At 46.0% G+C, this 14,660-nt stretch overlaps 2 protein-coding genes across 5 annotated transcripts in view; one reads left to right on the top strand and one right to left on the bottom strand.

The window, feature by feature from the left end:
* SMPX (small muscle protein X-linked) overlaps positions 1 to 14,660 on the bottom strand; it is a 33,075-nt gene that overhangs the window by 9,461 nt on the left and 8,954 nt on the right. For all 4 annotated transcript variants that reach the window (XM_081001685.1, XM_081001684.1, XM_081001683.1 and 1 more), the window contains exons 3-4: positions 8,860 to 8,943; positions 5,360 to 5,513 (exon numbers count right to left, since the gene is read on the bottom strand). In XM_081001685.1, the coding sequence (XP_080857811.1) occupies positions 5,376 to 5,513; positions 8,860 to 8,943 (222 nt within the window). In that variant the 3' untranslated portion in view covers positions 5,360 to 5,375. The remainder of the gene's footprint in view (positions 1 to 5,359; positions 5,514 to 8,859; positions 8,944 to 14,660) is intronic.
* CNKSR2 (connector enhancer of kinase suppressor of Ras 2) overlaps positions 1 to 14,660 on the top strand; it is a 183,044-nt gene that overhangs the window by 159,738 nt on the left and 8,646 nt on the right. The window contains exons 30-32 of the mRNA XM_081001590.1: positions 4,560 to 4,635; positions 7,094 to 7,195; positions 9,702 to 10,626. The gene's annotated coding sequence lies outside the window, so the exon portion shown is untranslated. The remainder of the gene's footprint in view (positions 1 to 4,559; positions 4,636 to 7,093; positions 7,196 to 9,701; positions 10,627 to 14,660) is intronic.

The raw sequence follows: 14,660 nt of genomic DNA, 5'->3' as shown, positions 1-14,660 counted from the left end.
TCAGCAAATATGACTCAGCTGAAATAGCCCATGTGATGACTCGTGATTTTGACCCATACAATGGATCAGGACAGTTTCTCCAGCTATTATAGATGCAATACTAGTTTGAATTAATACGTGTGCAGTTTTCAGAAGAACATAAGAATCTGCCTGATACCAAGTCAGTTCCTTTGCTCTATCAACCTCAGCAGCTCTCTAGGATTTCTTCCCACTGCAACCCCACCCCACACTACCCTCTGAAGAGTGTTGGGTGCCCATGTTTAGGGCCCTCGTATTTAAGGGACCGCCTCTCCTGGTATGCCCCACAGAGGACCTTAAGTCCATGAATAACCATAGTTTAGAGGTCCCGGGGCCTAAGGAAGTCAGACTATCCTTTTCAGTGATGGCTCCGACCTGGTGGAATGCTCTGTCCCATGAGACTAGGGCCCTGCAGGATTTAACCTCCTTCCGCCGGGCCTGTAAGACAGAGCTATTCTGCCTGGCCTTTAATTTGAACTCAGCCTGATCTTTTATTTCCCTTCTTTTTCGCCTCCCCCCTTTTTATGAAGATTACCTGCTCTGGGACCCCACAGCTAATTCTCCCCTGGCCTCCTCGCTGGCCCAAGTAGGTCTAATTTAGCCAGCTAGCCCGGGTGACTATCTAATGTTTATTGGATGTATTTCCCTCAAATTGATTTTTGAACTTTGAATTTTATTGTTATTCATGTTTTTATACTGTCTTTTATGCTGCTTTTATGTTGTATTACAATTAAGTGTTTTAAATTTGTTGTTAGCCGCCCTGAGTCTGGGTTTCTGAACTGGGAAGGGTGGGGTATAAATAAAAAATTATTTATTATTATTGTGATGAAGAGGTTTCTCAGGGTTGCAGTGGAAAGAAGGGACTACAAGGAAGTCCCCTTCCACCAGCTTCCACTCCTGGTTCTCAGAATCCAAGCCACTCATTCCATTGCTTATACTTGCATCCATGTGGGTAGTATTTCCTTTGATTCTGAAGGAACAACCTCTTGCCCATGAGGGCTGAAATCATGTCAGTTCCTATATACTCCTTTACCCTGACAAGCGGGAGTTCCATTGCTGTTGGGGTTGCTGCTTTCACCCTTTTATGTTTGTACGGGGGGGGGGGGAGAGAAAGCTCATTCTCACTGAGCACTTTTGGAGCCAGGGTTGCAGCTATTACAAAGTGCAGATGTAGGCAAGCCACTCTCTCCCTGGTCTGTTTGTCTGAAGAAGAAGCAAGAGCTTTTCCTTCTAAGTGCACTTACATTATTATTGTTTGTGCTATATGAACAGTTTCGTATGGCCGGGCTTGGCGTAATAGCAATTTGGAACGAAGCTTCCTCCTAGGCAGCAAATGGCATAAAGAACAAACGCGACTCAAAGCTGCAGGCCTGCTTTTACATATTACTGAGGGAATAAACAGGCCTTTTCAAAGCCAAAGAAAGGTAAACATTCCCTCCCCACCCTACACGAAAGAAATTAGGAGTTCAACTCTTTCCAGGCCTGAATTGTTAACTTCAGATTTAGCCATCAATGTCTGACAATGACGACTGGCAAAGGCATACTGGTGCCAGTGTGGTGGACGCAGGTGGCACTGTGGTCTAAACCACAGAGCCTCTTGGGCTTGCTGATCAGAAGGTCAGCGGTTTGAACCCCCATGACGGGGTGAGATCCCATTGCTCTGTCGCAGCTCCTGCCAACCTAGCAGTTCGAAAGCATACCAGTGCAAGTAGATAAATAGGTACTGCTGTGGTGGGAACGTAAACGGTGTTTCTGTGCACTCTTGTTTCCATCATGGTGTTCCGTTGCACCAAAAGCAGTTTAGTCATGCTAGCTATATGATCCAGAAAGCTGTCTGTGGACAAACACCGGCTCCCTCGGCCTGAAGTGAGATGAGCGCCGCAACTCCATAGTCGCCTTTGACTGGATTTACCCGTCCAGGGGTCCTTTACCTTTTACCTTTTTACCTAGCGACTATGGTGCTGGACCAGAATACAGTGGTACCTCGGGTTACATACGCTTCAGGTTACAGACTCTGCTAACCCAGAAATAGTACCTCGGGTTAAGCACTTTCCTTCAGGATGAGAACAGAAATCGTGCTCCGATGGCGCGGCGGCAGCAGGAGGCCCCAATAGCGAAAGTGGTGCTTCAGGTTAAGAACAGTTTCAGGTTAAGAACAGACCTCCAGAACGAATTAAGTACTTAACCTGAGGTACCACTGTATATGATAACAAGGTTCAAATCCCCACTTTGAAGGGTGACCTTGAGCCAGTCACTGCCTCTCGGCCTAACCTACCTCACAGGGTTGCCATGGGGATTAAATGTCTTGGTGATGTGTAAGTAGCTGCATTAACCTGCACTGGCATTCTGATTTCAATACTGCTAGGGGATACGCCCTAACAGCTCTATTTTGGGTTTGTTTTTCTGTAGGCAATGCTCTGGCGAAGCAGCATTCAGCTGGATGAACTCTCCGCTCACTAGCTGGTGAGCAGATGGTTTAATCCTGCTCCTTGCAGGTGTCTGCTTCTCCAGAGCGTTCCTTGCAGGGAAAGGTGCTGCTGAAGCAGCACCAAGCAGGATTAAACTCTCTACTCACCAGGGTTCAGTCCTGCTTTCTGACAAAGCAGCACCCAGCATGGCAAAACCATTCTTCTCCACCCATCAGCTGGTATCACCCCACTGACAGACTAAGATTGTTCTGAAAGGATGGAAGTTGCCTGCCCCTGATTTACTGGAATAAGTCCAATTGACTTTGCAGTGCTAAATAAGTCATTTTAAACTGTGTTTTTTTAAATTAAAAAATATGGTGTAATATCTGTGCTATTTTTCTAGAAAAAGAGATGCCGGAACTCACCCTCATTCTCTTAGAATGGCGCCCACCTGAGAGGTGCCGGAACTGAGTTCCAGCTGAAAAAAGCTCTGCTTTTAATATTAATGTTGTGCTTTAATAGTTATAACCTACCCTGGTACCCTTAGGGTGAAAGGCGGGAAATAAATTGTGATGATAATAACAACAACAACCATGTTGTTGAACACACTGCTGTAAAAATGTGAATGTTCTAGTGGGTAAATGGTTGGACAACACATGATATATAGATCAGCAGATCTAACTCTGGGATGAAAAACAAGGCCTTGCTCATATATATATATATATATATATATATATATATATATATATGACGGCTGAAGTGTAGATAGACATGTCGAGGCCTATGGCAACAGCCCAGGCTATGGAAGGTGAAGTCTCTCAGACCCTCAGGGGAGTTTTGTGGTCTCATGGGCAACAACAGAGGGCTTACAATTACACAACGCATGAAAGGCAATAACTCCAGCAAAAAAAGCTGAAGTGAAAACATACTCAAAATATAAAGATTTTAAAAGCACTATACTGAAGTAATAACTTAGCCTGCTCTTGAGCACAGGACTGTGAACACCGTAATTAGGTAGCCTCCTATCAAGTGACATGAGGAAAAATTACAAAAGGGAGTGATGGAAGACAAAAGTGTGTGAGAAATAAATTAGCTTGATTACCGGGTTGGAGCTGTGATATTCGAGATCACTTTGTCAGCTTAATTGGCTACAATTTATGCAGCTCTATCAAACCTAACTAAGGCATTAATAGGGGAAGAGGTGTACTCCACGTCCTTAGGAACAATTAGCCCTTGTCTTTCATGAAGGTATTTGGAAGACTCTCTGTGCTGGAAAGTGTGTGCAATTTGTAAGGTTAATTATTTGCATTATTTATTATTACCTTTTCTTGGTAGTGCCTGTTGCCATAATACCTTGAGCACAATTTTTGTGGTTCAAACAGATCACACAATGCCCATGTACAGAGAATTAGCTGTTCTGTATAATATTCTCAGCCAGCAGTCTCTAATTATGTTCTCCTTTACATTACATCCTGTACATTGTGCTTTCCTCCCCGTCAAGTTTCCCCCCAAAACAAAGCCAAGAAAAGATTGATCCTTTAATTGTAGCAATAGGGGCCTCACATCCATGGTGCATGATCCTGAGGTAACCTTACAGGAGCTGTGAATCTAAGCTCTGGCTTGTCATCTACAAGGCACCTTAAATGAACCTCTCCATGTGAGAAGCAACAGTGGTAGGAATCTCAGCTGTGTTATTTATTAAATCTGTATACCGCCCTTCATCTGAAGATCACAGGGCGATTCACAGAATAAAATGCAAGACGAGAACACAAAAGACATTGACCAAAATAAGAAAAGGTAAGGCAGAAACCGTAACAAGCAAATCCAAGCTGGTTCAATGAGCTGAAGCAAAAGGTTTTTATCCTCCCCTGTTACAAATGAGAAGGGGGGGGGGGGCATTTTTTAATGCTTTACCCAGGCTACCCAATTTTGAATGGGTACATTGGGTACTATCTCACAGTGATATTCTGGGTAATAAAGGTTCAGTCTTTATGCTATGGCTGTTTGCCTGGACTGGAGTATGGGCTGTATTCTACGAGATAGAAAAGAGGGGAAGGGTAGGGACAGAGCTATCGGCATTTGTCTATTTAGGCAAACAGCCATTTATTTGTAGTGTATGTTTTTTGTCTCTAGTGCTCTTATACAACATGAAGGTGGAGCCACCATCCTGCACATTGTAGATGCCTCTATGTGAGAGCCCTGTTATTCTGTAAGTGTGCTCCTCTTCTTCCTGAGATGGGTTTTTAAAAGCTGTACTTCACATGCAGACTATATGGAAACAAGACATTATCTGTTTTTGCGCCAATTAACAACTTATTTTTGGTTGATCAAAGCCTATTGTTTCTAATTTTAAAGTGAAAACATAATTGTTCCACCTACATTTTGCCTCTCTGCATGTATTATAATTTGAATAATAGAAGAATAATTGCAGTGCTAATTGAGTGTACTATAGCCTGTGCATTTTTATGAACAAATTGAGGTCGTATAGAAATTAGCTTCTGAATATTTTAGAAGTGACCTGCTACTGCATTAGAATTGGATTTCCAAAATTTGCCTTTGGTTTACAGAGCAATAAAAATGCCACCAGTAGCTTTATTTATTGGCTTGGGTTCCTTCATTTGCAAAATGGGAGTAATGGTCTATTCAAGGGATATTTTTTTGGTCAGAATTAAGAGGGCACTTTGGGAAAGCATTACAGTGACCTGACCCCAAAAGGAGTACTCACAGGATAAATGCAGTACTGTAGTTTGGAATAATTTCTCTGATTCTTAAGCATATTTTAATCAAGGGTAATTGCCACAAGATGACATTTCTTTTTATGCAAGGTTCTCAACTCCATCTCACCATACTGATAATTGTAACCAGAGCAAAGTTCCCCATATTTCATTGTAGTTTAGGTAAAAAAAGATAAGGTAAGGGACCCCTGGACATACCTTTTCATTCCTGTTACTACTGTTCAGCTCTTGGGACAAATTTCAGCTCACTCTTTACATTCTGGATCTCTGACAGGTTTACAGCTGGGCCAGGTAATTTCTTGGCTCCTGGGAGCACCTTTTTCTTTTCCTCTTCTGAAGAAGCTGGAAGGCTCTGCAGACAAAAAAACCCAGCTACTTCAAACTAATACACTGGGGGATGTTTCCATTTTCACAATGACCCAGTTCACATGCACTGCTAAGCCAAACCAAGATTGTTCTTGGCTTACAGCTCAAGGTTTGTCTGGAATGAAACAAACTGGGAGCCCTGGTTGAGGCAAATCCGCTCCATGCTAAGCTAAACCATGGTTATACACACACATACTACAAGCCAACTGTTAAGTTGTGGGTGAACATATCAGATGACACAGCGATTCTTCAAACAGCTCTTGTTTATTCACAGGCCAGAACAGAACAGAACAGAACTGAACTGAAGGGTTCAGCCACCTGCTTATATAGAGCTCAACTACAAAGCAACAGTAACAACTTTCTGTAACTGTCCAATCACTGAATATCACTTTCAATTCCTTATTTGCATATATGGACCTGAGTGAAAACTATCTACAGTATCCCACTGCTGGCCCAGGGAGAGAACTTCAGTACATAACACCAACAAATTATATATTTTTTAACCTCCCAGCTTTAGCCCTGGGTAATGCTGCAGCATAAGGACTGAGGGGGGAGTGCAGTGGGTGTGGTCTCTTCTCCAGTAACCCACATGTTCATGCATCTGCACAGTGCTGTTTTTCTAAAGAGGGGCCGGAACTCACCATGAACACCTCCCTTGTTCTTTTATCATGGCAACAGCGCCCACTTGAGAGGCGCTGGAACTGAGTCCTGAAAAAAAGCCCTGCATCTGCGCCAAGCCATGATTTGCCTTGGCATTATGTGCGAACTAAGCCATTATGTGACAGATCTACTAAAGTGCACAGAAGATACTAGATCTGACAGCCTGCTGAAGACAGTAAGGATAGCTCTGCCACATCTCCCAGATGATCTACCTAACCTGGTAACCACATCACTTTTGAGAAGCTATAGAAACACTGTGGAACTTTAAATCTCTGGCATTGACTGATTGCTTCTGGTCATTCAGGTTTAGGCACCTATTCATGTAGCACGTTATGCTTCTCCTCCAGAGCCTGCTTGCCTGCCTATGAGTCAGACTGAGGCAGCTGCCTCAGGCGGCAGAATCTCATGGCATGGCACCCACTCTCCCCTGCTACTGCCACTGGAGAAGCAAGAAGGCAAGCTTCTGAGGTGGCTCTGTGACTTGGCTTCTTTATTGCACTTTTAAAGGACCACAAACAAGTTTGGGAAAAGAACACTCAAGGCCCTCTTCTCTTAGTTGTGGGATAGGAAGGATTATTTATCACAAGCTTTATAATATTTTGTGCAGATACCCCTTTCCTTGTTACCAGTGGGTCTTCATCCATACAGCATCTCACAGGAATGAACAGAGGCAAATTGAGTGGTGAATATTTTAAAACCATTTAAAATATGCTCTAATTGCATAACATTTTTAAAGTGGACCTCTCCAGATATTTATTTCCTCAAATGATATGAAATATAAATTTGTGTTGGGGCTACTGGCACATTTATGGAACCTAAAATTAAGCATAGCTGATGCTGCAAATAGATCACAGTAATCATAGCAATATCTGTTCTAAAATAACCTGTCTCCTTGCATCTTTTCAGATTTAAGAGGAATAATTTTGCTCCTGCAATACGAAGTTTTCATAGGATTGGATTGAGGGAAACAACTAACTGCATGGGCAACATAATTCTGCATTATAACATGTAGGTGACCTATTTATTTTCATTTTAAAATGTACGTCCCCCTTTTAACTATGTAGATCTCAAATTGGTGAGTTAAGACCAAAGCAGCTGCTTAAAATTGTTCACTGAAATATGGTTCTGTTTTGCAGCTGGAAAAGTAGAGCCATGGACTGTGTGATGGCTGTGCCACAGTCTGCAAAGTTTCTAGTCCAGAAGTTCCTTATAAAACTATTATTTAATTTCAGAAGTTCATGAAGCATAGCTGCATATCTCAAATTTTCTTTCAGTAAGTCCCATGCATCTGAAATTGAATTTGGCTTCAGGTTGATAGAGTCAATTAGCTGTCTGGTTGTGGTAAATTACTGCATGCTAGCAGATCTGTAGATGAACAGACTGTGTTCTCATCTGAAATGTTCACACCTCCTACACAGTTTCCTTGCTTCTTGCCCTTTCACTCATTTTCCAGCTATATCCAAATATCTGCCTACATTTCAGCCCACTGAAACCCACATGTATACTCCAAGTACTCAAATTACATAACCCATTTTTGGAAATTCATAAGGCTCCTTTCGATATCTAAACTTAGGATCTAGGCCCTTTTTTTCTACTCCCTTCCTCTCCCCATTATACTATTACTACTATACTAGTACTAACACCATCCCAATACAATGAACGGTGAAAAGTCTTGAGCTGCAAGCAGCTGCTACTAGCCACTATCCGAATGGTGGGAGTTGTGGAGATATTTGTATAGGGTTCATCCGGGGTGGGGGAGTTAGACATGCCTCCCATATGCACTGTGGCCCTGTTGCAAAGTAGGACTCCTTGCGGTTGCTTTTAGAAGCCAAACATTAGGAAATGCAATCATGCAACACCCATCTAACTATAGTGGTGTTTCCAGATTGCTCAGGATCTCTGTTTCTTGCATTTGGAACACAATATCCACCCTTAGTTTGGAACCAGATTTATGTTGCACCCATACACTGACCCCAAAATACCACCAACCGTTGTGTGTATTAACTAATTGTACTTGAATAGAACTGATTTACAGTGGTGCCCCGCAAGACGAATGCCTCGCAAGACGGAAAACCCGCTAGACGAAAGGGTTTTCCGTTTTGGAGGTGCTTCGCAAAACGAATTTCCTATGTGCTTGCTTCGCAAGACGAAAATGTCTTGCAAGTTCCTGCGGGGTTTTTTTCCTTCCCCCCCCCTTTTCCCCAAGCCGCTAAACCGCTTATCAGCTGATCGGCTAAGCCGCTTAACAGCTGATCGCTAAGCCGCTTATCAGCTGATCGTTAAGCCGCTTATCAGCTGATCGTTAAGCCGCTTATCAGCTGATCGTTAAGCCGCTTAACAGCTGATCGGCTAAGCCGCTTAACAGCTGATCGCTAAGCCGCTTATCAGCTGATCGTTAAGCCGCTTGTCAGCTGATCGTTAAGCTGCTTAACAGCTGATCGCTAAGCCGCTTATCAGCTGATCCGCTAAGCCGCTAATACTGTAGCGCTAATCCGCTAAACTGCTAATGGGCTTGCTTCGCAAGATGAAAAAACCCGCAAGACGAAGAGACTCGCGGAACGGATTCTTTTCGTCTTGCGAGGCACCACTGTACACTGACTGACCATTATATGGCTTCTTAAAATAACGAGAAATGAACTAGGCTAGCAGATGAAGACATATATTGCTCTTACCTCATCAGCTTCAGTAAATTCTTTTCTTTTTGGTGGCTGACCTGCTCCAGGTAAAAGGGCTCCCATTGGGATGTTGATATTAGCCTGGAAGTTAGAGTTCATATCAGTATAGCATCAGGATATCATCAGCATCATCATTTTATTCGTATGCCGCATTTCCGTAGTTAAAACAGTGCTCAAGGCAGCTTACAACATGACAAGATTTACATAATTACAAACATAACAGAAGTCATAAACAATAAATAAAACACATCAAAAAGTACACAACCAAATGGAAACAATTTCCATGTAAATCATAAGATCTAAAACTAAAGATACAACAATAATATCAATAACAGCAACAGCTCTCTCAACCTCCCCCCCCGTAACCAATACTCCAGGTCCAAGAATCTGTTCAACAGCTTCAGCTTTTGTAGCTGGAGTCAGTCAGCACTTCACTCTCCCGGACCAGATGGGAAAGGGCCAGCAAGGCAGGGTGCAGGTCTTCCAGGGTTCACAGCCAAGATGGCCTCATTTAAAACAACACAGATAAAAATTAAAAACAATTTAAAAGCAGCTGCAGTCCTTGTGAAGCCTGTCAGGCCCTGCCCCAAGCCAGGTGGAAAGAGGCAAGGGCAGGGTCCTTCAGGCCCTCAGCAGGCCCTCCTAGCTCCCTACTTGATGTGGCAGGCTTACAAGGACAGTTTTTTGCACAGTACAAAATGGTAAGATCTGCTCTTCCTGGAGAACTGCTGTACATATCAGTCCAGAGATACGCACGTCAGCCTGCCATTTGTCCCCTGTGGTGTCTTTTGCCCCTTCATTATTTTGGTAACGTTGGCAAACTCTGATTTTCCCTGAAGGTGGGTTTGCTGTCCATCCAAGTTCAGCTGTGACTGTCGAAGTAGCCATTAAGGTTTCTGGCTGCTGGATGCTATCGTTCCACCATAGGCTTTGTGTTTACAAGCTGCCTGACATGCAGAAACTCAGAAGGTATTTCCCCCCATCATGTTGCCACTGTGCTGAGTCAAGCTGCACCTGATAAGGACATCAGAGGATGTTGCAGGGGCAGCTGACAGTTCAGGGGAGCCAGGGAAGGGGGGCACATCACCAGAACCAGAGGTGCCCCCGTCTCCACAGACACAGCAGCCTCTGAGGCAGCAGGAACAGGAATATACAGCTGTAAATTCCATTGAAATGGTCCCCATACATGGTACTTCTAATAGCAGTAAGAGAATGAATTACTGTATTCCAGGACTGGCGCAGTCATTAGGCAGGGTGAAGCCACTGCTTCAGGTAGCAGAAGCCTCCAAGATGGTACCCCCGTGGACCCACTGCCTGCCCTGCTGCCTCCACCAGTGAGTTCACACTGATTTCCAGCAAGATGTCGCCAAAACTAAGTGCCAGAGGTGGCAGCAGCAGGGCAGAATTCCCATTTCACATCAAGCAGTGAAACAGCACCGCCATCCTGCTATACTCTATTTTCCAACTCATCTATTAAAATATGTGCTTGCATTTCTTTGTTTTCAGGCAGCCTTCTGAGGGCAAGTCCACTTTTGTTAGCAAGCTCCAGTTAGTGTCCTCTGGGCTGTATAGGTCTAATAGAAGGCTTGCAACTGGGCTTCATTCATGTGGAAGTGCAACTGGACCGAACCCCAGGTTTCACGTGGAAGCAACTCAGTTTAGGGTGGCCACTTATGTGTTACCAAAAAAGATGGAATGTATCACCCAGAAGCAGACAGAAGAGGGCACCAATTTGCATGGCATTTGCCTGTGCTGATTTTACAGGTATAGATGCAAATTTATATATCTGCAGTACAATACATATCACCATAGCAGTCTGCTGTTCAGGTGCCAACTGCTGATGGGCAACTTTGAGCCCCTGCTTTTCCTTCTTATGGTTCTTTATATTTAAACTGGACTTAGACCGAATAGCTCTTCAAAGAAGTGAGACCTTTTGTGTTCAATGGGACTTGCTCCTATAAAAGACTTTAGTGCTAATTTTTTGTTTGCCACATTCACTCTTGGCCAAGTGTCTGGGAGTGGTGGAGGAATGGGTGCATGCCAGTCAGGGCATTTTTTTCAGCCGGAATTTGCCAGAAGTCAGTTCTGCCACCTTTCAGGTGGGTGGCATTGGCATTATAAGAGAACAAGGGTGGCATTCATGGTGAGTTCCGGCACCTTTTTCTAGAAAAATAGCACTGATGCCAGTGATGCGTGTAGCCACTTCTCACACAAACTCTGCCAGGCATGTAGACACAGCACCCCTTCCTTAGCTGTGTCAGCAACCCTTGGCACATAGGAATGCATAGGAATGCATTGAACTCAGTGGGACTTACCGTACTTCTGGCTAGACATGTATAGGGTTGCACTGTCTATTTAGCTGTAAAGTTAAAGAGATCTGTGATACACACACACACACACACACACACACACACTTTACATAACATATAATTTTGCTTTCAAGGCACATGGCTTAAAAGAAAATATTTTTTCTATGCGTAACTGTGGTAAAATAAACTCATATTTCTCTAGAAGGTTAATTGGGAATCCTTAGTGGATAATTCCCTTTAATGGAAAGTAAGGGAGGCTGTAAACTACATTAAGTTCACAATACTGAGATAAACTCCATGTTTAATGGACTTAAACTGTTTGTTTCAATGCATTTAAGTGAATTGTTTATTAGAGCTTATTTAAAACTACATAATAATGCCTTGTCATTTATCAAAATGTAGATTCCCTGTGCTTATAGAATGCAGTGCTGTCAGGGGTTCAGGAGCAGAGGCAAGGGCAAGGGAGGAAACAGAGAGCGAGGGAGAGGAGGCAGAAGAAAAGATGAGTGATGACGACGACCCGAGATCTCCGAGTCTTTCCAGTGAATCAGAAGATTCACAGAAAGGAGCACCAGTGGCCAGGGCAAGGGGGGAGCCTAGGGGGACACCCCAGGAAGATAGAGCCAGAGGGGACTCAGAGGGGAGCAGTTGGAAATCAGGACCAGCGTCACCGCCAGAGAGCAGGGAAGAGGAAGGGCGCCAGGGATCAAGCGCTGGCAGCTCACAACAGGGGGGAGGGCACGAGTCAGGAGTGGCCACACCTCCATCGGGGAGCGAAGAAACGGTCAGACGGAAGGTGGAAGGTTGGGCGCGCGTGCCAAGTTCAAATGCACAGGAAGGTGGCGCAGTAGGCAGCCCGGAAAGGGAGCCAGGTCCTAAAGCCCGCCGAAAGGAGGGAGAAGAGTCAGGGGGGTCAGCGTCAGCGTCAGAGGAATCCCGGAAGGAAGAGACCCCGGGGGGCAGAGGGACCCAGAGAAGAACAGTCAGGCGGAAAAGGTGGAGCAAGGCTAGGATATTAAGTTGGTGTACAAGGGGCGGAGACTCAGATGGAGCTTCGCCGATCTAACCATGAGACGTAGAGTTGCACGCAGCAGCTTGAGAATGGAAACTGTAACTCAATAAAGACTTTTATTTAATGATCGCTGGCTAGTGTGATCCTCTGTGAGCTAGGATCTGGAAGCAGCTCTGACAGTAAGCTCCATCCCCTTAATTGTGGGCATCTACGCCCTCGCGGAGAGGAGAGAAAGCGGGTGCCTACTAGCGAGCTCACGAACGGCAGACAACATGACGGCCGAACAGCAGATAGTGGAACTCAGAGAAGCAGTGACACGACTGAATGCCGAGGCTCTTGCATCCAGGAAGAGAGAGGAGGACGCAGCTGCCGCCTACAGGGATCTCCAGGTCAGGTTGGAAGTGCTTACGAAGCAAGGGCAACTGACACCCAAACCGGAGGGGATTGGGTTGGGGAGACGAACAGGCGGTCTGGTCTCTCACTTCGATGGGAATTTGCAACAGTACCCCAACTTTAGAGCAGATGTAATGTGTGCACTGCAACTGCTGAACAAAGACTTTAGAGATGAGCAAGAGAAGGTGGGATTCATCATGTCCCATTTGCATGGAGATGCTAAAGCATGGCTGCGCAATTTGTGGAGAGATAAGGATCCGGCGCTCCAAAATGCGGATGCCTTTATTAAAGCGATGGATGGGTGCTTTTTATCAAGCATTGACGTGGATCTTGCTCGGCAGGAGATACATGGACTGAAGCAAGGGAGGGCCAGCGTAAGGCAGTACCATGCCCGCTTTTTCGCTTTGGTCAGTGCCCTGGAATGGGACAGAGATTCGGCTCCTGTAAGAGACCTGTTTTGGGAGGGATTGCACGGCTCGGTTAAAGATGAAATTGCGAGGGGGGAGAGACCCCGGACCACGCAGGAGATCGTTCAGAGGGCGCTGGCGGTGGGGGTGCGGCTGGAAGGACGTCCGTGGAGCAGGGACGAAGGGCGTGGAGGGCGCGAACCAGCCAGGGGCTCCTCCTTCCTTCCCAGAGAAGCAGCGCGTGCGCAATCCACGCCTCCGCCAGGAGGAGGAGCGGAACCTATGGAGGTTGGAGGTGCAAGGGCTCAGTCAGCAGCCAGAGCCCTAGCACCGGCAGCAGTGAAAGCGAAGCCTCCTAGAGGGAACAGGAAGTGTTACATCTGCGATGATCCACAGCATATGGCGAAAGAGTGTCCCCAGAGGCTCCACAAGCACACTGCAGCCTCAGCAATGGTAACTGCAGCAACGCAGCAAGGACAACCACAGCAGGGAAACGAAGGAGTCTGGTTGGAGGAAGAGGCACTGGGGCCCAGCCAGACGTGTCAGTGAAGCAGTCCCCAGAGATTTTACAGCCCATGGACCCCCTCCCGCCCAAACCGGTAGTGAAGCTCACCGCGTCGCTCCAGCTGCCCAATGGAATCACCATGGACGTGCCAATCACCATTGACTCCGGAAGCAATGCGGACTTTATAGGGCAGGACTTTGTCGACCGGCACGCTATACAGTTGCTGCCTGCCACGCTGCCCCTGCAGGTTGTCACGGTGGATGGCAGGGAGCTGCTAGGGGGGCAAGTGGTGAAGCAGACGCCACCAATGGTGATGCGACTTGGGAATCACAGGGAAATCATCAGCTTCAATGTCACTCAACTATCGGACACGCCCATTGTATTGGGCATGAGTTGGCTGGACAAGCACAGCCCGACGCTGGCTTGGTACCAGAGGCAGCTGACCTTCGGCTCTTCCTTTTGCGCTGAACACTGCATCGTGCCCAGGCAGGAAGGAGGGGAAGAGGAGTCACAGCTGCAGCTAGGCACGCTGCAAGCGGTTCCCCACAAGTACGCAGAATTTTTGGAGGTTTTCTGCGAGAAAGAGGCAGACAGGCTACCCCCCCACAGACCATATGACTGCAAAATTGACCTGCTGCCGGGGGCGGCGCTGCCCAAAGGGAAGCTGTATTCCATGTCTGAGGACGAACTGCAGGAACTCAAAGAGTTCATAGATCATAATTTGGAGCGCGGTTTCATCCGAGAGTCCAAGGCAGCGGGGGGCAGTCCGGTATTCTTTGTTAAGAAGCGGGACACGCCCCAAAAAAGACTTGTAGTGGACTTTCGCATCTTGAACAGTGTGACCAAGCCATCGGACTTCCCCATGCCCCGAATCGACGACCTCCTCGCAAAGGTACGGAAGGGCAGAGTGTTCACCAAGTTGGACCTGCGAGGGGCATACAACCTCATTCGCATGCGGGAGGGAGATGAGTGGAAGACAGCCATGTTCACGCCCCTGGGCACCTACGAATATAGAGTTATGCCTTTTGGATTGCAAAATGGCTCCCACGTTTTTCAAGCTTTCATGCATCACGTGTTGGCGGGGCTCCTCTACAAGACGTGCGTCTGTTTCTTGGATGACATCCTGATCTTTTCGGAATCGCAGCAGGAGCATGACAGACACGTCAAGGAAG

Source organism: Podarcis pityusensis (genome assembly GCF_964106645.2).
Source record: "Podarcis pityusensis genome assembly, chromosome: 4".
NCBI lineage: Eukaryota > Metazoa > Chordata > Lepidosauria > Squamata > Lacertidae > Podarcis > Podarcis pityusensis.
Note: the sequence above shows the minus strand (reverse complement) of the source record. Positions and strands in the feature narration are given on the sequence as shown.